Below are 23872 nucleotides of genomic sequence, written 5' to 3'. Positions count from 1 at the left end.
GAAATTTGCTTTCTATGTTAGACTTATTTAGCACTTTTTAAATTGTGTTTTTTTTATTCTTTTATTTTTTATCTCATCGTTTTTGATGGGACTGAAGTCTGTGTTGACAGATATTAAATTCATTTGTTCTATTGTAGTGATAACAATCCAAAACGTTGGCCTACTACGGTATTGTCTTAAGGGAAAGGAGGAGTTCAAAAGTAAAAACACTTCCTGATGTACTAATGTGCAATGCAAATGGTTTGGAGCAAGTCAGACGTCCAGTAAGGTAAGACTCTAGTATCAAATTCGAACATATTTTTACATTTTTAAACGTTACAAACATAAAATTCGAAGTTATGTTATTGTTGTTGTTTAGGTAAGAGAATAAATATATGGCTAAGCATCTGAAAACGCTCCCCTTGTATTTGTTTTATTGTGAGAGTCTATGTTGTGCGGTTTTATTTTTTATTATTAGGTGAGGGTATCACTTTAAGAAACGCGGAATAGGGAAGTTGTCGACCACTCTGGCTATCGCCTGTCGCTTTTCTCATGTCCAGCTCAGAGATATACAGGGAGCCGACGCGAAATGTTGCTGTTATTATGAAATAACTAATGTTCATTTACATTGTTCCTCTTCCTTTATTCCTGAAACATGAACAGGTCCCAACTCAAACGATCCAGAATATTAAGAATGGCCTTCACAGACTACACTCGTCCGGGGGACAAAGAAGAGACCTTTATTCTGAGAGCGACAAAAATCGGGTTGGTCGTGACTCTTTACTGGTTCGTTTCGATTTCCATGGTATTCCTGAACAACGACCTGTTAGACAACAAGGACCTAGATGCGCCTATCTTCATCACATTTTTCCAGTGTGTTGTTAGCGTTGGACTATGTTTGCTCATGAACGTTCTCGCAAACTTTTGTCCGGGATACGTGGATTTCCCGACTTTAAAATTTGATTTGAGAGTGTCCAGAGAGATGTTGCCGTTGACGATCGTGTTCATCAGCATGATCACATTCAACAACCTGTGCCTAAAACATGTGGGAGTTGCTTTCTATACGGTTGGCCGCTCGCTTTCCACCGTATTTAATGTTGTTTTGTCCTACACTGTTCTAAAACAATCAACGTCCTTGTACGCGGTGCTGTGTTGTGGAGTCATTCTAGGTGAGTATCAACTCTCCCCATCTCTCTTATAAAATAAATAAATAAATGAACACACAAGACAAGTGGAAACACGTTTCCTCAAAGTAAATACAAATAATTATTAATACATTCAACAATGTGAGTTTTAAAACATCTATAATTAATCGAATCGCGAGGCAAGTAAAGATCACACACTAATACAAATATTTATTTTGATTCTAAGAAAATAAGTCTGCACCAAGTCAAATAAAAACATGGAGAGCCAATCAGAATCCACCCGACTTTTAAAGTGCTCGAGCATTTAAAGCGGCAGATGGCATAATGGCAGCGCTCGATTATAATAAACAGAATATTTTTGTTCGTTAGTGTGGACTATAACTATAAACTTTTAATAAACATTATAATGCTACGATAATAGGAGAGTCTATACCACAGCTATGACAATATCGAAACAGAGGATCAGTATCATTATCATTATCACTCTCAGTATTGTATGTATTTTTAACTGAGGAATAATAAAAACAGTGACAGCCAATCAGATTTCACCCGACTTAAAAGAGCTTGAGCTTTTAACGATTTATCGGGCACTTATGGGTTTACATTGCACCGTTTTCAACTAAACTAAAAAACAAAACTTTTTTTCCGTTCATTTAGGCCTACACAACAACAGCGTTTTGGTGACCTGAAACGCAAGCTTTTGAAATTGGGTTTCAAAGTGCAAGTTTTTGAAAACGATCCCATTATTGTCTCCGTGGAAACTACAAAAAAGCAAATTTGTGAAAACATCATGCACAGGCGTATGTAGCCTGTTACGTGTACAGTGTACAGTCTATGGGCCCTATATTTACGATCTAAGCACATGGTCTAAAGCGCACGGCGCAAGTGGAAAAAGACGGGAAAGCACGCCCATGGGCGCACAGATGGGCGCAAATGCATTTTGTATTTAAACAACGTGACGCAGGACGTGAAAATGATGTGTCGGGCTGAAACTAGCAAAAAACACTTGCGTCGTGCCTGCCGCTGCATTGCGACGGGTGTATGATAGGGCCCTAAAGGTAGTGTTTCTTAGGTGACATCGCCAACTAGCCTACTGGCCTGGTATGCATAACATTTTAATGTTCTTTTCACGGATCCTTGTGAATGGGGATTGTTTGGACAATGTTGTTTTCTGTACGTGAAAAAAGCAAAGGAAAAAAACGTTACTTTCTTAATACATCGTTGTCATAAATATACCCTTAGAATAAACAAAATGTTATTCTTCACTGGTCTAAAACTAAAAAGTAAAACCAGGAAAATGCTGGAATATACTTTCCCAGCGACTGTGAGGATCCCGTTCATCAACACAATGGTGTCTGCTGCAAAAGAGGAATGCTGACAGTTTGTGCTTTGTTCTTTGCCTTCAGGTGGATTCTGGCTGGGTGTGGACCAAGAATCTGTGGCAGGTTCCCTTTCTTGGACAGGCGTCATTTTTGGTGTAGTTGCCAGCCTTTGCGTATCTCTCAATGCCATCTACACAAAGAAAGTGTTGCCAGTGGTGGATGGAAATATCTGGAAACTATCCTTCTACAACAACCTCAATGCTAGTATACTTTTTATTCCCCTTATGGTCATTTTCGGGGAACTTAAAAGCTTGTTTGACTTTAGCCGACTAACAGATTTACATTTTTGGGGCATGATGACTTTAGGTGGAGTCTTCGGCTTTGCAATTGGATACGTGACGGGACTTCAGATCAAATTCACCAGTCCATTGACGCACAATGTGTCCGGCACAGCCAAATCCTGTGCACAGACTGTGTTGGCAGTCGTCTACTGGGCGTCCAGTAAGAGTGGGCTCTGGTGGACAAGCAATATGATGGTGCTAGGTGGATCCTGTGCCTACACCTGGGTCAAAGGACGTGAGATGAATAAAGTGCAAGTGCCTGTGGAAACACAAATCACAAACACAGAGAAAACTAAAGATGACCCAGGGGTGTGAAAATATTTTTGGAATTATTTTGTTGTAGAGACTTGTCTGTTTAGCACATCAATATATATGTATATTTTATGGGCATTTGAATATTTGATGTATAAAATTTCCTTTGAAGTGTAAATTATTATTATTAAAACCTTTTTAATAATACTCTATCTAACTTTTTTAACAACACCATATTTCCAGCAACATAGTTGCTGTGCCTGACAGATTAAGATCTGACAAAATCTGACAAAATGTTTTATTTTATATATTAGTATTAATTGCATCAATCAATAAGACATACTGCTAAATTAAGGCTATAGACTATAGTAATTTTTATGTATAAATATGTGGATTATGCAGCCCCAGCGTTCCTGAAGTGTCAAATACTTCTATCAGTTAGGCATGCACTGCACATGACAAAAAGACAATGTAAACAAGTCTTTATTCAGGTAAGAAACCAGGCTTAGTCTGGGGGGCCAGAGGGAAAATAAACAGCCATAGGCTGCACAATGCTGTGACATTTTCGATGAAAATTAATAGATTTGTTAATTGTGAGTGATGAACAGCCTCATGTTAACCGTTCCAAGATGGCAGACACGTTGACATGTTTGGAGCGGTTGAATGTGGATACATTTCTATGCATGGAACATTCAAATTTGGTAAACAGAAGCTCAAGCATGCTTGCTTGACATGAGAACCAATGAGGTTCTTTCTCGAGAGTAAAGAAGAGCCTCCGTTTCCCTATTTGAGTGATCTATGTATGTTTGCTGTTTAAGGTTTAATTGGCCAATTAAATCTTTTCATCATATAGGGATCGTGTCTCTTCAGAAAACGTAGATTAAAACGCTTGATTCATATGGATTTCTTTTATAATCTTTTTCTGAATGTTTTGAACAGTCAAGAGTTTTGGGTTAGTGTTGAACAGTCAGAGTTTTCAATAGAGGGACATAAATATCTGATTTCATTCATTTCATATGTTAGTTTATGTTCCAAAAATGAATGAAAGTCTTATGGGTTTGGATCTGACACGAGGGTGAGTAATTGATGACAAAATATTCATTTTTGGAAACATTTAAACTTGTTGCACAGACTTGTTTGTTTAAGGAGGACACATCTATTGTGAAGGTGATGATTGCTTAGGGTTAAAAGACAAAGCGACAGATCAGGAATAACCGGTTCCCTGGGGTGGTGTTATTTATTCACTGGGCCATTGTCACTTTTGTCTCCAGCATCTGCATCGTGTCCTGTTCTAGGACACTAAAAATCGAATTACAACAAATGTCTGGTTTGGATTTCCGGTTATTTATAGCCTACATGAGTTAACAGATACTGATAAATGAGACAAGACATTTTTTTGAACGAGGTCTCCACATATATATATATATATATACACGTTATAACTATAAAAGTTATGTAACATTATATCATATTTTATTATATTATATGATTAATTATCATATTTTTAAATATGATGGTTGCATTATAAATATGGTGATTATCTCTATAGCACGAATTTTATTCATCGTGCCATTTATACGCCAAAAATAGTTTTTGCGTGCATGATACGCACAGTAAACCGCTTGGGTAGGGTTGTGGAGTGCGTGCGTATTACACGCCATAAAGTGCGTATCATATGCACGCTGAAACTATTTTTGGCGTATAAATGGCACGAGAAATAAAATTCGTTCTATAGATACTCACTTACATGAGATCGGGCTGGATACCATCTGAATCTAACCATGTCATGTCAATAAATCATCATGTTAATTACTGTGCCTTTAGCCCCGACAGCAGGGGCACATTTTACCCCAAATACCACTTTTACAAATCCTTCCGTTATTTAAAAACTGATGGTTTAAATACCTTGAAAATCATTAAGGACCTTTTTTCTCTTTTCAATAATTTTAGCGATTCTCAATTTTTGCTACTTAAATCTGCAACATTTTTAAAAACATAAAATATTAGGTCAAAGTAGTGCAGAATCAACTTTGAGCTGCTGCCCGTGATCGCATCAAGGATCAGCCCAAAATCCACATGCATCTTAAAAAGCGGATGTTTCAGAATATGCTGCGGCAATTTTTTTTGTGCCATCTAGTGGTTTAAAGGAAAATAAAACCAAAGGAGCCTAACCCCATGGAGCCTTTAGCCCCGTTGTACATTCGTCACACGAGGAAATACTTTAATCGCCAAACCAAATTGATATAGCCTACAACGTGTAGCCTACTTCAGGGGTGTCCAAACCTGTTGATCGAGGAAGTTTAGCTTCAGCCCATTAAACACACCTGAACCAGCTAATCAGGATATTCAGGATCACTAGAAACTGTGTTGGAGCTAAAGTGGCATGAAAAAAACTGCCATACGAGGAGTCTTCAAATTGAGATAGCATTGATGATGTGGCTGCTAAGATATATGCAGGCTCACTAGGATACAGCCTTAAGTTTGAGAAGCACCCTATGTGTGTCAATGTCCTAAAATAAAGGCAGAGCATTGATTTAAAATGGAGATTAAACTGACTGAACTGCTTAGTTTCAACTCACACATTCAAGCTAATCAGAATATTCAGACAGACCATGGTGTAATGCTAGATGAAATGAAATATTTCTTGTTTTTTTAAAGTCACCATGAAGTCAAAATTTACAGTTCTTGATTTTTTTAATGGAATACTGCTATTTATGTGCCTCGGAAAACTGAATATTTTGCTGCGTTCATGCCATGTTGTATTTACCGTAAATAAATAAAGCTCCATACATTTTCGAATAGCTTTCGCTGAACTTTGATGTAATACACAGATTGGTCTGTACGAAGCCACTTCAGTGCTAAGTCCCAATTCAGCGGCTTCTTCAAATGATCCAAAGGCTTCTTCAAATGCAGCCTCCAAATGCATCCTTTTGTTTCCCGTGAAATGAAGGATAAAACAGATCGATCATTCACGGCCTTGTCTACCCCAGAAATGATTGCGCACCATAGTGACGACAGGATTTTTTTGAGAGAAATTGCCTAATCACACTTTAAAACGTAATTATTGGCTTGCTTACTCAAATATTTAATGATTCAAATGTTGAAAAAAAAAATAGTTGTCATTTTTGCTAGGTGACCAGAACAATCCTCAGCAGGCTAGACTATCCCATTTAAGACTGTTCGGTCCGACCTTCATGGCCTTCGGAGGTGTGTCCTTTGAAGTCAACGTCCAGCCTCTGAATTGGGACGCAGCTCAATTCGAACACATCTTAGGCCCTGTCCACACGGAGACGCGTTTCGCTGTATACGTATACATTTTTTATCGTATTGGCGTTTCGTCCACACGGATCCGGCGTTTTCGGAGACTGAAACCGCTATTTTTTGAAACCGGGTCCCAAGGTGGATAAATCTGAAAACGCCGCCCTTGCGTTTTCGTGTGTACGGCCAATCCGTACATTTTGCGAAACGATGATGTCATCACACCAAGTGTCAACTAGTCAGACTCCGTTAAGTAACAGCAACTACATTTATGGTTTTTCATATTGTTCAACAAAGTTCTTGATTAAAAAAGAAAAAAGAAAAAAAGAAGCTGCTGTGCCTAATATTATTGTTGTATACAGCGCGCAAGGTTTATGCGCGAGCTCCAAGTCTTCTTCTCCGTTTTTAGTGTATGTCTGAGGCAGAATTACAGCGCCACATACTGGTCTGGCATGTATACTACATCGTTTTGAGTCGGTTTCAGTGGTTTCGTGTACGCAGATATTTCTTGAGACGACGCCGTGTTTACGGAATTTTTTTTTTGAACGGTAAAAAAAAATATCGGATAGGGAAAGCTCTGGCTTCGTGTGGATGTGGCCTTAAATCTGCACTGGTCAGGTGGAACAAGTCATAGCTCTAAGAAAATTACGAGTTTACATGTTGTCATTTCAAGTGCTACAAGCACATGAAGGCTTTTCATAGTTCAGAATCGTTACGGTAATTACAACATGGAATAAACACCTCAAAATAACTTCCCATCCCTCTCTACGGAACAAAAAGGGCGTTTCCCAATTTTTGTCTGTTTTCAAACCTGGATAGATGTTTTTAACCATCCAAGAAGCTCTGAGGCCATGCATTATTTATTTTTTCTTGTTTTCTCGTGATCTCAACTTTTTATTATTTCTAGACTCTAGATCATGAGAATACAACTTACAGTATGTCGAGATGAAGAGAAAACAAGAAATAATAAATATAAAAAAAAAAAAAAATGCTGCATGCTTTTAAGACCTCCATAAATAAGGGAACCTGTGTGCGTTTTTTAGTGCCTAGGGCATAGACATGTGAAAATGTTTTACTCATGTCATGCATACAACATATTTGTTGTAAATACATACACCTTAAGTCAGTTACTGACTAAAGTCGGCGACTATATTGCAATAGTATTGCAATTAAGGAAAAATTATATATAAAATGTGTTTATAAAATATAGACTACAAAGCTGTGACGAATATACAAAAAAATATGTTCAAAAGTAAGATAGAAATCTTTCACAAACCATATTTAGTTAATATTGTAATGTTATAAGCTAAGTCTTATATAATAGTTGTTGCGATTCAAAATATGCTTCAAATACACAAACTGTGGAACGCGAGCAACAGCGAGAGTATTTATTTTATTTTTATATTAAGTCTCTTGCACATGCTTGCCAAATTGTCTTTTCTTAGTGCAAGGCAGGTTTATTTATATAGCACATTTCATACATGGTAATTCAAAGTGCTTCAGAATAGAATTAAAATAATCACAAAATAAAAGCAAGGAAAATTAAAATGGTTTTAAAGGAATTAAAAGAGATATAAAGATGATACAGTTATAAAAGGAATAAAAAAAATTTAAAAGATGATACACTTCTCATCTGGCAAAACACCGGTGTATAATTTTTTTCACAGCTCCCAGTTTTACTCTGAGATTTTCCCATGGTGTCTGTGGTGTTCTTTCAAACCTGTCATAAGCTATTAAAGTGTGACATAACTTCACCAGTCAAAATACGAGCACGTGCAAACCATTTAAGCTGAATACCTTCTGCAAATCAATTTAGATATAGCCAGGTTGGGGTTTTTGAATCTTAACGATTCCGATTCTGCTTACCGATTCAGGTTCTTATCAATTCCCAGTTTCGATTCCAAGAAGGTAAAAAAAAGAAAGAAAAATAAGTAATTTAGATATCAAACATAATTATTCTGTCTCTTTGCAAAGCATTCTGTTGTAGCTGAATACCATGAACAAAAATCAGCAGCCTAAAGAACACTTGCACAAGGAATTTTTCCCTAAGGTTTTAACAAAAATACCTAATACCTAAAAACAAATATACATTTCAAACAAGATGAGTAAACAGTCAGTTGACCAAATAAAGAACAAATAAAATAAACTTGCCGCAGAAACTTGATGAATGAACAATGTGGTTGATGGCACTATCGCCCACCAATGTTTATCCCAGAGGATTATGTGACATCCACAGTGTGAGCACTGGCACCATCACAGTGTGCTGGGCCCGAATGATGAAAACGGCAGGAACGCCAGCACTGCCGCATAATGTTGCAACAAGTGGCAAGCTTTCCCGTATGGTGTGGTTAATGGTGGCGGATATGCCAACATTATTGTATTGCCTGTTACTGTCATGAGCATACAAGTGGGTTATACTAACGCTGGCGTGATCAAGAGCAGTAACTGAAGGTGTTTCATTTAAATGAGCATTAAAATATAATCATAGTTAATGCCATGCACATGAAACACAAAGGCAGCAGCAGCGCTGGTGCCAATCACCTAGTCAGTCATCTACAACCCCTGAAGGGTTGGGTGAGAGGAATGCGGGCGCTTAGTCGGCATGAGCTCATCACCAGGGTAGGGTTACACCAGCCGTTCATAAGTTCTTACTTAAACTGGAAGGTAAAGTCCAAACTTGAGGCTTAGTACAAGCTAGTTTGTAACAGTTATAAAATAAACAGGTAGGATGATCTGATTGGGACAAAATACCCTATCAGATTGTCCTACCAATATATAATTTATGTTTGTTTACATTCATACTATAGACACTCATACTATATAGCACATACTTTTTAGGTTGTGACATAATTATTTGATTAGCTGGTTCATTAGCTGTTTGATTAGGGTTGGAGCTAAACTGCAGGATGGTAGTCCTCGAGGAGCAGGGTTTGAGACCCATGTTCTACATATTGACAACAGCGCCATCTGGTGGTTCATACATTTTACCACAGCGAGAGATGATAGATAGATAGATAGATAGATAGATAGATAGATAGATAGATAGATAGATAGATAGATAGATAGATAGATAGATAGATAGATAGATAGATAGATAGATAGATAGATAGATAGATAGATAGATAGAATAAAGCGTTATAACATCATACCTGAAAGGTATAGTGTAATGAAAGCATGGGATCAGGTTTTGAAAGAATGAATAGCCGTGGTACAAGTGATCAGTTTAGATTTTTGAACTAAGAGTTTTGAAAATGTACACCTTACTTGTGAAAATAGTGCCAAAGCGAATAAGAAACCTGTATTTTAACCATATTTATGAGCTAGAGTTTAAATAGGTACAGTATGTGATTTACTCTTGAAGACATTGAAATAAATCCACATACTGTAACAAGCTAAGAATATAGAAAAAAAAGGGTTGTTGAATGATAAAATGAAGTCTAAAAAAACTAGTTTGTGAATTTGTAAAATGTGTATATGTCTGAGGGTGTTTTCGAGTGTTCATGTGTGCTTGCTGGTTGATTTGAAAAATATATTATTGTGTGCATTGTTGTTGCATCATGGCTGTGTGTGTGTGTGTGTGTGTGTGTGTGTGTGTGTGTGTGTGTGTGTGTGTGTGTGTGTGTGTGTGGTGGATTCCTTATTATCATCATAAACATCTTCACTGTCTCTCTTATAGTGCAAAACTATGATTCTACATGAATCGCCATGGTGCTCACACTACACAACAAGTTTTCTTATCGTTTGTCGTCTTCTTGTCTAAGCAGCACTCGTACAAGGGGAGCGCGGGGCACAACCTAACACAGGGTTAAATGTAACACGGACCTTTTACATAGTTAGTCAGGGTCAAGCAGGTTGTGTTTCCGCTTATTTTCTCTCGCTGCCAGAAGACGGTCTCCCGCTGATTTGTGGAAAGATAAAGAGTGTTTTGACACCATTTTTTCATTATAGGGGAGACTAGGGACAGTTGCAACACTTTTTGCATTTCTCTCAGTTACTCAGAGACTATTTGGACTAGACCAACCAAATTTGTATATATTAAACTTGCATCTGTCTGCTAATTATCCATACCATTTAAAGATGATTACATATGACATATCGTTCACAGTATTTATTTGAATGGAAGAAGCCAGATGTTGCAACTGAACCATGGGATGGTTGCAACATGTTAAAAATAGGCTACCTTAAATTTCACTAATTAACTCAATGAGCATAGAATTCTGAAAATATTAACTGTTTTAGGCCTACTGTAATATTATAGTATTATTTATTTATACAATAATATTATTGTAGCCTATTATTTATTTATTTAGTCATATTTATCAAATAACAGTTATTGAGTTTTGTTTGTTTATGTGTAGAACATAGGCCTACATATATTCAGTGTGCAGGTGTTACAGATGCTATTCAATCTCTCCATATTTCAGTGTCAGACAGGAAGAATTGAACAATTTGCAATGCAACAAACTTTTATTAAACATGCAATTTATAACTTGTTGCAACCGTCCCCAACCCTATCAGCCATGACAGAACATCATATGCCTGCTAGACACACTGACTTTGACACATGCTAACCATGTCACTTAGAAGTCAACAAAACAATAATTCAAACTAAGTAAGTTTTGATTAATTCATACAAAATGTCAGGACAGTATGACAAAAATACATCTCATGAAAAACTTACTTTCATACCTCCTAAACAAGTTCCCTTTCAAGGGAACTCCCGTTGCGTCGAGAAATGACGCTGTGGGAACGCTTTGCGTGATGACGTCTTGAAGCACATGTAAAATCAGTCCAATGGTGTGGCGGAACGTCAGAGGCGGGTGACGTCACGTACCAGGAAACTATAAAAGCCGGCCCAAAACAGAAAACGAAAGCTTTCTGAGTCTTCAGTTGCGCTCTGTGTTGAAATCTGTCCCTGTTATTTGGTGTTGTCTGTCTCTATATATATATATATTGATTCAGTTATGGCGAGCAAGCAGCAGTATCGAGTGTGTGTCCATCCCTGCCCGCGTTATTTAACGGGAGGTGACACACACACTCTTTGTGTTGTTTGTTTGGGAGAGGAGCATGCCCAGTCAGCACTCGAGGGTGGTGACTGTGAGCATTGCTGTGCGCTTCCATTGCGTACGCTCCGATCCCGTTTGGCTCGGTTCAATCCCGACCACGTTCCCCAGGGCTCGGGTCCCGCCGCGGCTGAGGCTCGGCGGCGATCTCAGACCTGGGGTTCGCAAATGGATCTGTCAGTGGATGTTGAGACGGGCTCTGCCTTATCTCAGCATCAATCTGACAGATCCAGTGCCTCTCATCAGGGTGCGGAAGCACGCGTTGCGGTTTCTTCCCCCCTGATAGAGGCACCAATGCTGCAATTGTCCAGCTCTGAGGAGTTGGATGTTGTGAGTGTTGAAGCTGAGTCTGAGGATTCGCCACCTCAGTCTCACGCGTTTGAGGAACTGCTCGATGTTATTACTAGAGCAGTTGACAGACTTTCCATTGAGTGGCCAGAGGATAGGCAGGACGTTCGCTCAAAAAGCAAGCTTGACGAACGCTTCCTGCCATCTCGTGCGCAGCCCCAGCGCAGGAGTCTTCCGTTTTTCCCCGATCTCCACACCGAGGTGTCGAGATCGTGGGAAAAACCAGTGTCGTACAGAGTATTTTCACCACACACATCCCACTACTCTTCCATTTATAAATATAAAGAGCATGGTTATGGGGAGATGCCGAAGGTGGAAGAGACGCTTGCGAGCTATCTCTCTCCAGCAACGGCATCTTCCCTGAAGACTCCTACACTTCCATCTAAACCAGTTAAAATAACATCTTCCCTGGTTCATAAATCGTATGCAGCCGCTGGTCAAGCAGCAGCGTGTCTGCATACGATGTCTATTATGCAAGCCTATCAGGCTGAACTGCTGGGTGATTTAGAGGAGGGCGGGGGTATTGGTCCCGACACTGTGGCTGAACTACGCAGAGCCACAGATCTGTCTCTCAGGGCCACCAAGGAGACCGCCAGATCAATTGGGCGGTCTATGGCAGCCCTGGTGGCCACTGAGAGGCATCTGTGGCTCAATCTGAGCGACATTAAAGATAAAGAAAAAAATGTTCTCTTAGATGCTCCGGTCTCCACGGTTGGTCTTTTTGGCGATGCAGTTAATAGTGCAGTAGCAAAATCACAGGAAGCTGCCAAACAAGCAGCTGCTCTCCAAAGACTTCTCCCCCGCCGTTCTTTCTATGAGGCTGCTGAGCGGGAGCAGCCTCACTCCTCTAAAAAGAGCGCTGAGCACCGTGCCACTCAGAAACAGAGCGTTTCCTCCCGTGCTCCCCCACAAAAACCTCGGGGACACGGAGGGCGCGCTCAAACCCAGCAGTCTTCGAGGGGTAGAACGGATCTGCGGACCGTTCTTACCGCCAAGAAGGCTGCTGGGAAAAAGTCCTGACGTCCGAGGACCCAGGACAAATGAGGGTAGTCCCCCCCGAAGCAGAGCGGTTAACACCTCATTTTACGGTGCCCGTCTCTCTTCGGTGCCCTCAGGGGACCGTTCTGCCAACCCTGCCGCCTCCGGTGTTACAGGGCGCAGCGGTCTCCGACGAGCACATATCTCAAGGTCCACCCGGAAACGTAGTGGCCTCGGGATGCCCGCCCCCTCCGAGGAGGGTGCTAGAGCAGTCTGTTCGGTCGTTCCCTGCCGGTTCGCCGTTACAGGGCGTCGAACAGGCTACTCAACAGCAACAAAATCCAGAAACCAGTCTCGAGAGGCTGGTACCTCTAGTAGAATCTTTGACAGCGTGGAAGCTACTGTCAAATGTTTCTCGTTGGGTCCTGCAGACCGTGGAAAAAGGGTATCAGATACAATTCAAGAAACGCCCACCTCGGTTTATGGGGGTCCTGCCCACAGTGGTGGGCCCCGAGCAGGTTCTGGTTATGGAACAGGAAGTAAACACTCTGTTAGAGAAAGGGGCCATAGAATATGTACCTCCCTCCAGCAGGGAAACCGGGTTTTACAGCCGGTACTTCATAGTTCCAAAAAAGGACGGGGGATTGCGTCCCATTTTAGATCTTCGAGTTCTGAACGAGTCAGTCATGCAGCTCAAGTTCAAAATGTTAACATTGAGGCAGATCGTGCCACAGATCAGGTCCGAGGACTGGTTTGTCACGATAGACCTCAAGGACGCATATTTCCATATATCCATCCGTCCGTGTCATTGGAAGTTCCTGAGGTTTGCTTTCGGGGGCAAAGCATACCAATATCGAGTTCTTCCATTCGGCCTAGCTTTATCACCCCGCACTTTCACCAAATGCATGGATGCAGCTCTGGCGCCACTGCGCCTCCAGGGTATTCGCATTATGAACTACATCGACGATTGGTTGATTTTAGCTCATTCGCATCAGATGGCGGTTCAACATCGAGATGTTGTTCTCGCCCACATGAAAGAGTTGGGGTTACGGCTGAACGCCAAGAAGAGTGTGCTTTCTCCACTTCAGAGGACCACTTTTCTAGGCGTGGTTTGGGATTCTGTGTCGATGCAGGCGCGCCTGTCACCGCCACGGATAGATTCCATCCTTGCAGCTGTGAAAAGTGTAAAGCTAGGCCAGCTACTCACTGTCAAACAGTTCCAGAGACTGTTGGGTCTCATGGCAGCAGCTTCCAACGTGATACCTTTTGGACTGCTACACATGAGGCCCCTGCAGTGGTGGCTCAGGACCAGGGGGTTTTCCCCGAGGGGCAACCCATTTCGCACAATCAAGGTCACGCGGCGATGCCTACGTGCCTTGGTTATGTGGAAGAAGCCTTGGTTCCTGTCCCAGGGCCCAGTGTTGGGAGCTCCTTGTCGTCGCAAATTGCTAACGACGGATGCTTCCCTCACGGGCTGGGGAGCGATCCTGGAGGGTCGCTCGGCTCAAGGTCTGTGGGAAGACCATCATCGTTCCTGGCATATCAATCGCCTAGAGATGTTAGCTGTCTTCCGGGCTCTGAGGAGCTTTATCACAGATCTCAGGGGGCACCATGTGCTAGTACATACGGACAACACATCGGTAGTCGCCTATATCAACCACCAAGGGGGTTTGCGCTCGCGCCCGTTATCCAACTTGGCACGCCATATCCTCTTGTGGTCCCAGGGGAAGTTACTGTCACTCAGGGCAGCTTACATCCCCGGGGTACAGAATATAGGAGCAGACACTCTGTCGAGGCAGGGGCCGAGGCCCGGGGAATGGAGGCTCCACCCCGAGGTGGTGGAGCTGATATGGAGGGAGTTTGGCCAAGCACAAGTGGATCTGTTTGCGTCTCGAGAGACGTCTCACTGTCCACTTTGGTTCTCCCTCACGCATCCAGCTCCTCTGGGACTGGATGCTATGGTACAGACGTGGCCGAGGCTACGTCTGTACGCCTTTCCCCCAGTTGCTCTGCTCCCGGGAGTTCTGGAAAGAGTTCGCAGGGACCGGGTCCATCTACTTCTTATAGCCCCGCGCTGGCCGGGCAGAGTATGGTTTCCCGATCTTGTGTCCCTCCTCGACGGGCATCCTCTGGAGTTACCCGTCAGGAGGGACCTTCTGTCCCAGGCAGAGGGCTCGATATTTCACCCTCGGCCAGAACTGTGGAACCTGTGGGCTTGGCCCCTGAGGGGGCCCAGCTCATAGAGTCAGGTCTCTCAACCGAGGTTGTTGAGACCATTCTACAGTCCAGAGCTCCCTCCACGAGGAAACTTTATGCCCTGAAGTGGAGAGTATTCACTTCTTGGTGTAGTGACCGTCGGTTGGACCCAGTCCACTGCCCAATTGGTACAGTGCTGGAGTTCCTGCAGGAACGGTTCACTGCAGGTCTGACCCCGTCCACTTTAAAGGTCTATGTGGCGGCCATAGGTGCTTACCACATTCCTTTGGGTGGAATGTCTGTGGGGAAAGACCCCTTGGTATCTCGTTTCCTTCGTGGCACTTGGAGGCTGAGGCCTGCAGTTCGCTCTAGGGTGCCACCTTGGGATTTGTCCTTTGTGCTACAAGGCTTATCCCAGGCCCCCTTTGAGCCCATTGAGGAGGTTCCTGAGAAGTTTCTTACTCTGAAAGCTCTTTTCCTTCTGGCTATTTCTTCTCTCAAGAGAATAGGGGATCTTCAAGCATTGTCGGTGGCTCCGTCATGCTTAGAGTTTGCTCCGGGTATGGTTAAAGCGTTCCTTCATCCGAGACCGGGTTATATCCCCAAGGTCCCCACTAATGTGGTCAGACCTATTGTTCTGCAGGCCTTCTGTCCTCCTCCCTTTCAAAATGCTGACCAGGAGGCTAATAATTTGCTTTGCCCTGTGCGGGCGTTAGACGCTTACGTCCACAGAGCTGCCTTGTGGCGTAAAAGTGATCAATTATTTGTGTGCTTTGGGTCCCCTAACAAAGGGGGCCCGGTGTCTAAGCAAAGGATGAGCAAGTGGGTGGTCAAGGCTATCTCACTTGCTTATGAGGCGGCTGGGCAGCCTTCTCCTTTGGCTGTCCGGTCGCACTCGACGAGGAGTATGGCGGCCTCTAAGGCCCTTATTTCAGGAGTTTCTTTACAGGACGTCTGTGATGCGGCAGGCTGGTCCTCACCGCACACTTTCGTCAGGTTTTACTCTCTGGATCTAGACTCTGCTCCAGGGTCTCATGTTTTGTCTTCCTAGTGCTGCTCTACGGATTTCACACAGGACAGACATTTGTAGCTATGGAGGCGTTGGTATAGACGTTCCCACAGCGTCATTTCTCGACGCAACGGGAGTTCCCTTGAAAGGGAACGCCTCGGTTACGACTGTAACCTCGGTTCCCTGAAGAGGGAACGAGCGTTGCGTCGCCCTGCCATATCTCCTTCATGCCTGTCAGCTCGACTTCAGACTTTTACGAAGCTTTCGTTTTCTGTTTTGGGCCGGCTTTTATAGTTTCCTGGTACGTGACGTCACCCGCCTCTGACGTTCCGCCACACCATTGGACTGATTTTACATGTGCTTCAAGACGTCATCACGCAAAGCGTTCCCACAGCGTCATTTCTCGACGCAACGCTCGTTCCCTCTTCAGGGAACCGAGGTTACAGTCGTAACCGAGGCGTTTTGTTCAATAAATGCAGCAGCAGATGTTGAATATGTCTACTGTCTTCTTGGTGGGTGGAGGGTCTAACTGTGCATGTGCAGTATGAGTCATCATTCTAGCTTGTTTCTGATTGTAGAAAAATGACATGTTGCAACCATCCCCTTTTGCAACTGTCTCCCCAACGTTTTTTTTTTTGGTTTCTGAGTTGGGTGTACGTCACCAAATCTGACTTCATATTACCTTAATCACTGTCAGCAACATATCAGCAACTCCTAGCAACTGTTAGCTAGGCTGAAAATATTTTTTACACAGCTGGGTTAGTTGCAGCACAGTGTTACAACTAAGCCGCCAAGTGTACAACGATAATGAAATGAAAACAGGGAGCCACACAACTTTTCAGGTTTGAGTATTTATTTATTTATTTATTTATTTTGCCACATTTAACTTTGTTGGCATTCACAAACAATGTTGGAATTTAAATGTCAAAGTATGATTTTTTTCACATTTGTTAACTATGCATTGATCACTTGTTTTTTATTAAAAAGCCTGTTTTTCATGCAATAAACCCTTTCAAATGTGATTTTGAGCTCATTTTTATTATTATTACTGTTATTAATAGTAATAATAAGTTTGCATGCAGCTGCCACACACAAATATAATTCAATAGCAATTGCAATATTTTATGATTTTATTTATTTATTTATTGCAAAACTGTGCAGCCCTTTCATATATCTCTATCCATGATATTGATCCATAATAAGGATGATTGGATGAGGGATGGATGTATGGATATCTATCTTCACAGATGTACAAACAATATCAAACTATACAGATAAAATAGTACTGAATTATGTTTGTTACACACAAGTGTTACAACTAACCCCTCTGTCTGTTACAATTAACCCCGCATATGGGGTAAGTTGTAACAATCAAGCGTAGCGTTAGTGCTGGCAGGTCACGTTAGTCAAGCTCGCATCAGCTGACCCTCAGCTGATCCACATCTACCTATAGTAATACGACACCTATCACCATATACATATATAAGCTCCTTCAGTATTATCAGCAGCAGCAGCTATCGCGTTTCTCAGGAGCTAATTACCCTCCTCCATCCCCAGCTCCTCCTCTCGCCCTGTCAGGATTTGACTGATCAGAATAATTATCGAATAATGTTGTACTTTAAAATTTGGAATTACATATATTTGCAAATTTTCATGTTGGTTCTGTTCTGTTTACCCCAAGGGGGATTACTGCTGCTCTCCCTGCTCTTATCCATGCTAGGCTGCATGGATGTGCAGGGAGTTCTCGCCCAGAACGGAACCATACCGCCAATCCAAACTGTATGCTAATTGTCAATCATATTTGACGGTAGTGATCCTGACAGAATTTGCACTTCTGTCACTTTCAGTGCAACTGTATGAAAATGGTAGGTCCCAGAAAAAAACTTCATTTGTAGCAGAGATGGGTATGTTGCTTGTGTACAAAAAAAAGATTAATCTAACTTAATTATTTTTTAATAATTGAGCCAAAACTAAAATGTGTTAGGTTGTGCCCCGCACTCCCCTACACAACACAACGCCTTTAACGTGCACAAATTACTAGATCTTTGGACAACGGCAACCCTAGACCAACAAAGAAAAAAAACGTTTTCTCACATCACATGAATTCATGCAAGACATTAGAGACCCGCCTATGCTCGCTGTCCAAGTCATATGTACAGAAAATTGGGCAGAAATACACACGGGCTGGCTGTCCATGTCTGTTCAGCAAAAACTGGTAGGCTAAATAAAATATATCATAATGTTAAAACTAGATCAAAGATCACTTAATATTCACATTTTAAAAATATATTACTTGTTAGTATATTAGTATAAAACAATTATGATCAAATTGTCACCTTGCATTCATGTACATTAAGCTGCATGAGCATTTTACCATGTTGTTTAATTGCTCACACTACAATATCACGTGGCGATAATATCAAACTCATATTGCAGCGTCTATGACTGCTCGAGACAAGTTCGGATCACGTTGCTGATCTGCTCATACTAACAAGAATCTGCGAGCGCAACGAGCACCGATTTCGAAATCGTCTAACAGACAAGTTGATGATGCCACCATGAGCTCCTCCTGTTTAGTTGGTTAACCATGCCTGTCTTATTATGAGATGCCTAAATCCAATTAGATTCAGACTAGGCAGTACTCATATTATAAAAACATAAACTGTTATTGGTTTATACCAAAAGCCATGTGATGTCCATTAATGGTCATTGGGTCTGTATGGATATATGCAGTGGTGTAGTCTAGTTTTTTGTAGTGAGTAGCTATACTGTGATCTTTCCCTCCCAGACTCTAACTCACTCGCCCACAGCGACACCCCATAAGCACCACCACACTCACAAATGCATACAATATGCATCTACATGTAATTGAGATCATTCTTAAAGACTGCTTATGTGTTATCAACATGTCAGCCAATGACATTTACAGCTGGGGAGTCTGTACTGATTTTCTACTTCTACTGTTTGTTAACCAGTTAAATTAACCAGTTAAAATCTGTATCCTTTTATATTAGCCATTGATTCCATAGTAAGAAAAAATATTACGGGAGTCAATGTCGTCAACTGTCTGGTTACCAACATTCTTTAAAATTTCTTCTTTTGTGTACAACACAAATAAACTTTAAATAAAAAAAACAGCCTTGTAGTCTACAAAGCTTTCCAAATATGTTTGTACTCAGGCATCTGAGGTGTGCATTGCCTCCTTGCTTGCATGGCAGAGCGATGGCTTTTCAGCCATGTTGTAACATACTTCCTTGGCTCAAAAAGTCTTACATTGATGTACATTGATGCCCATTGATGCTGATCATCATCAAATTCGCAACATTGGACAACAGCAGTGTAGATCTTCTGTCCGTACATTCATTGTTCATGAGTCTGAAGCCCCTTTCACACTCAGCAGTGATGCAAAAGATGGTCTGTATGCATCGTATGAGGGGTTTTAAGCTTACAGACTCACTGTCTGTGTGCTCAAGGAAATCTCTCATACCATTAACTGCTTGCTCTGCACAAAGATTGAACCGCCTGCACAGTCGTTTCACTTGTGCCTCACCATGCCGTATGCCATGTGTTGATGGCCAATTGCTTGTATCCAGAACGCTGAGATCATGAAGCATTTAATCTTCAAATGAGAGGCGCTTCTCCATGTTGTTGATCAGACTTTGTAGGAACTGCTTTGCATTGATTGGTGTGAGCTTTGAATTTGACTCTAGGGGAACTGATCCAAAATGTCCCAAAGCCTGTGCTGTCAGTGCCTCCTCTGATTTCTCTCCTGGGGTGTCTTTGAATGATGCCAGCATTCTGACGGTGCGCTTCAGAAGCTGGTCTGCTCTCAAAAGTGTGATTGAATGAGTTGTTGAGACAGGTTTGCAAGTTCAGACAGTGCATCGTACATGAGTCCAAGGTCACACAGGAATTCCTTGCTTTGCATACGACATGCCAGGCCTTTGTAAGTTTGTTCTCTTTGTTGTTTCTTGTTTGTTCTCCCACAAGATTGTCAAAGTGTCTGTTGAGTTGAAGCTGCTGGCCACCCATTGCATATTTAAAACTCTGCCAATTTTCACGACTTGTGAACCCAATTCTTGTGCTACTTCCAGAAGCTCCTGTGAATTTTTATTGGACTGACTGTAGAGATTATGGATCTTCTCCATGAACGCTTTGAAGTTGTTGACTGCCTGAACCTCATCTACAGCATCATATATGGCCAGTTCCAAACAGTGGTTCATGCAGTGCCATGTAACGAGGTTAGGGTACCTTGCAGTCTGCCTGGTTGCTACACCAGAGTTCTTGCCTAACATGACACTGGCTCCATCTGAAACAAATGAGACCTTTGGGTGCAGTGTCCAAACAGTTAAGTAGAGCTGCTTCTATATCCTCTGCCATTTGGCTCTCCAGCTCAACCAGCTGCAGAAACAAAAATTCAGGAATAGCTCCATTTACTGAGGCTTTCAAGTTGACAATCATGGCAGATTTGTGGCTGAGAGACGTAGCCTCAATGAGAACAGTTAACTTGCTTGAAGATGACACAATACTGTGAACATCTTTTTTCTGCATCTCTTTTGCTATGTGTTCCAAAACATTTTTAGAACTGTACCTTGAGTGCAGACTAGTGCCCATGTTGACACCATTTTTTTCCTTAAGCTCAATGAGATTGTTGGGCTATTTCATGTGCCCTGGATGTCTCATGTCGTCAAAGTTCCTCTTGTTCCTCAAAGAGGTCAGAGATGTTGATCTGTTTGCGTTTGGTACCACGTCTGCAAACAGCACAACCTGGAAGCAAACAAAACCATGACTTATTAGCATCATCATACAAGTTTTGTATCCTTGGCCATGGACAGATTAAGTCACAAGTGGAGAAGCTCAAGGCCATTAAATATTTTCCAAGAGCACAAACAAAGAAGCAAGTAAGATCTTTTATTGGTTTAATTGGATGGTATCACCGCTTTATTCTGCATCACTTGCCACACCATTTCTCCCCCTCTAGATTGTCTTAGTGAGGTAAACGGGATAAGTAATCAGTAATAATATTCTTCTTACCTGGACAATGCTCAGTTGTAAACTTATATGTTTGCAGAGCCAGACACCAGCACATTATCCTGGAGTTACTATTCTGCATTGATTGCATCCACTTCAATGCCCTGTGGTCAGTTTGCAATGTGAATTCCCGTCCGAGTAAGTAATATCTGATAGAGTCCACAGCCCACTTAATAGTGAGGCCTTCCTTCTCTGTGGTAGAGTATCTTCTCTCTCTATCAAAGAGTTTTCTATTCAAAAACAGCACCGGTTTTTCGGTCCCAGATTTTGCTTAGGCCAGAACTGCTCCTAGTCCGACGTCAGATGCATCCACCGGCACAAGAAACCTCTTAGAAAAGTTAGGACTCTAACTTGCTCTTTGCATAACAGATATTTAAGGGATTTTAAAGCTTCTTCACATTCCCTCATCCAATGGAACTTAGTAGGGCTCTTTTTAGTTAAATCAGTTAATGGTGTGGCAAGAGATTCCTGAAGCGTTGGCGATATGTCTCCTCTGTTACGTTGTACTTAGCCAGTACTGCAGCCTTGATGTCCTCGTAGAAACCAGATTGTTGTTCATCCATCCCAGGATATGCTTCCAAGGCCTTGCCTGTCAACAAAGTGACCACTCGAGTCGCCTGACTTTCCTAGTCTTGGGTCTTACAACAGGTTCAGTCTCAACATCTTGAATATTCACTTGGTCGAACATTTTTGAAATGGCTTCTTCATGTGCAGCAGCCCCCAGCTCCCAATCACCAACCTGAGCTTCCACTATATCCTCTTGTCCCTCTGAGAACAAAACAGGATGTGCTCTGGTAATTCGTTGAGGACCAGCATGCCCTTTAGCAGTCATCTTGATATTTCAAAGAATATCAAAAGTTGGCTACAGGCCCAACAAACCTTTGTTTCCATCATCAAACATTTGGACTTATTTTTATAGATCAGGCTCCTCCCCCTAAATCCAAAGACAACCCCTTAGTCAATCACAAACTGGATATTCTAAGTTTAAAATTAATATTAGGAACATTCCCACTTTATTCTACAAACATCAATACAAGCATCTTCTTCATCATGCTCTATTTCAACTACAAAAAATTCTATAAGCATTTAGAAACACATGCATTTAATGCAGAAACATTCTTAGTTAAACTCCTCCTCCTCAGGACGGTATATATGTGGCTTCCTGTTTGCGGGCCTCTATTAGAAAGGCTCAAAGGAGAAGGTAAGAAAAAAGAAAATCATAATTATTAAACCAAGCACTGTTTGTCTACTTGCAATTGATGATTTCTTGATTATAGAACCACAGATACAGAGAATAACAAACATTAGTCACACTGGAATGTGCACCTTCCATGTGACTGTGATCTGTGGAAAAACAACAACGACTAATCTTATCTTGAACAAAAAAGTGTTGTGTAGTTCTTCAAAATGAATGATTGATATCCCAAACACTATTTTATCACAATCTATATTAGTAATAAAATATTTTGAACAAGGCCAAAATGTACTCAAAAGTATTTAATAAACTGTTTACATTCTCCACTCTATGGCTAACAAATGCATGAAAACAGGGGAAAGGAGAAAAAAGCAGGCAAAAGGAGAAAAATGTTCCACTCTTTCAATAGCTAATTATCTGACAACTATTTATAACTAACATTATCATATAGTAATTGAATGGTGTAAATGATTTAAATTAATGCACATTTAAAGGATTACTTCAATTCAGAATAAAAATTTCCTGATTATTTACTCACCCCCAGATCATCAAAAATGTTCATGTCTTTCTTTATTCAGTTGAAAAGAAAATAAGGTTTTTGAGGAAAACATTCTAGGATTGTTCTCCATATAGTGGGGTACAACGGTAAGGTCCAAATTGCAGTTTCAATGCAGCTTTAAAGGGCTCTACACAATCCCAGCCGAGGAATAAGGGTCTTATCTAGCCAAACGATCTGTCATATAAAAAAAAAGGAAAAATGCACTTTTTAACCACAAATGCTCGTGTTGCACTAGCTCTGCGATGCGCCACGCATTACGTAATCACGTTTAAAGGTCACCTACAAAGCGAACATGCAAAGACTAAGTCAAATGCCATTTACAATAAAAAAAATAAAAAAATAAAAGGTAAAACAATGATGTCTGATAATTTTGAAGTTGGAGGAGAAAATTAGATGTAGTTTTTCGCCCTACCTACCCTACATTTTTTAACCTGTTATGTGTCTTGAAAAAGGCGGTTGCTAACAAGTGGCTAAATGCAAGGCTGTCGGGGAGATTATAAATCATCACGCCAAAAAGGTATTATCAATCTGCTTTTACAGCCTAATAATTATAATTGTGCTCTTATAAACTAGACTAGACTAAATGTTCTGGGAAACTGTTTTTAGATAAAGCTTAGTTGTCGGAAGCTTAGTGATGGTGACGTTGAAGTTAAGCGACCGTAGTGTAGTGCCTCCTTTAGCTTTTAACTTCTGGCGACTGCATTTAGGCTTCAAAATTCATAAAAGTCGTGTTCATCTGTAAAAATTATTTTGATGGACAAAACGTGTAAGTATCATAAATATTTGTTGATCATAGAGCTTGTTTTTTGTGATAATTCAAAAGCTTATGGAAAAATCCAATTGGGTTTTTCTTGAGGGAACCAGTGTGATGCTAACTGCCGGTTGGCCTACAAAGGAATGTCATACCTGCACCACTAATAAAATAACTAAAGCTTTTTTATGACTAAATAGGACTTTTATTTTGGTACTAATTGCTGCCTACCCGTGTTTGCCGATCACAATTTACTTTTGTTGTTGTTGTTTTTATCCAATTAAAATCGAGCCTTGCCTAAGGCCATGTCCACACTAATACATTTTCGTTTGAAAACGCATCTTTTTCTCTCCGTTTTGGCCTTCCGTCCACACTGAGACGGCGTTTTTATTAATGAAAACGAAGCTTTTTGAAAACGCACTCCAAAGCGTATACATTTGAAAAC

At 41.3% G+C, this 23872-nt stretch overlaps 1 protein-coding gene and 1 long non-coding RNA gene across 2 annotated transcripts; one reads left to right on the top strand and one right to left on the bottom strand.

Annotated features, from left to right (window-relative positions):
- The first annotated feature begins 117 nt into the window (after positions 1-117).
- On the top strand, positions 118-3246 carry slc35c1 (solute carrier family 35 member C1). The gene is made up of 3 exons (XM_082152735.1): positions 118-268; positions 643-1148; positions 2531-3246. Exons 1-3 carry the CDS (start codon positions 225-227, stop codon positions 3100-3102), a joined length of 1122 nt encoding a protein of 373 aa, XP_082008861.1. The 5' UTR covers positions 118-224; the 3' UTR covers positions 3103-3246.
- Positions 3247-3694: 448 nt separating this feature from the next.
- On the bottom strand, positions 3695-9292 carry LOC309486636. The gene is made up of 2 exons (XR_014201626.1): positions 6896-9292; positions 3695-6307 (listed from the first exon to the last, which is right to left on the bottom strand). It is a non-coding gene; the product is annotated as an uncharacterized lncRNA (long non-coding RNA).
- Positions 9293-23872: the final 14580 nt, after the last annotated feature.

The sequence above is a fragment of the Leuciscus leuciscus genome, assembly GCF_965113295.1.
Source record: "Leuciscus leuciscus genome assembly, chromosome: 2".
Classification (NCBI taxonomy): Eukaryota; Metazoa; Chordata; class Actinopteri; order Cypriniformes; family Leuciscidae; genus Leuciscus; species Leuciscus leuciscus.
Note: the sequence above shows the minus strand (reverse complement) of the source record. Positions and strands in the feature narration are given on the sequence as shown.

Excerpts from the sequence above, each read along its gene's own strand:
- slc35c1 (XM_082152735.1), top strand. The coding sequence starts at position 225 with ATGTGCAATGCAAATGGTTTGGAGCAAGTCAGACGTCCAGTAAG. Across the intron at positions 269-642 it reads CAAGTCAGACGTCCAGTAAG|GTCCCAACTCAAACGATCCA; the intron begins GTAAGACTCTAG and ends AAACATGAACAG. Across the intron at positions 1,149-2,530 it reads GTGTTGTGGAGTCATTCTAG|GTGGATTCTGGCTGGGTGTG; the intron begins GTGAGTATCAAC and ends CTTTGCCTTCAG.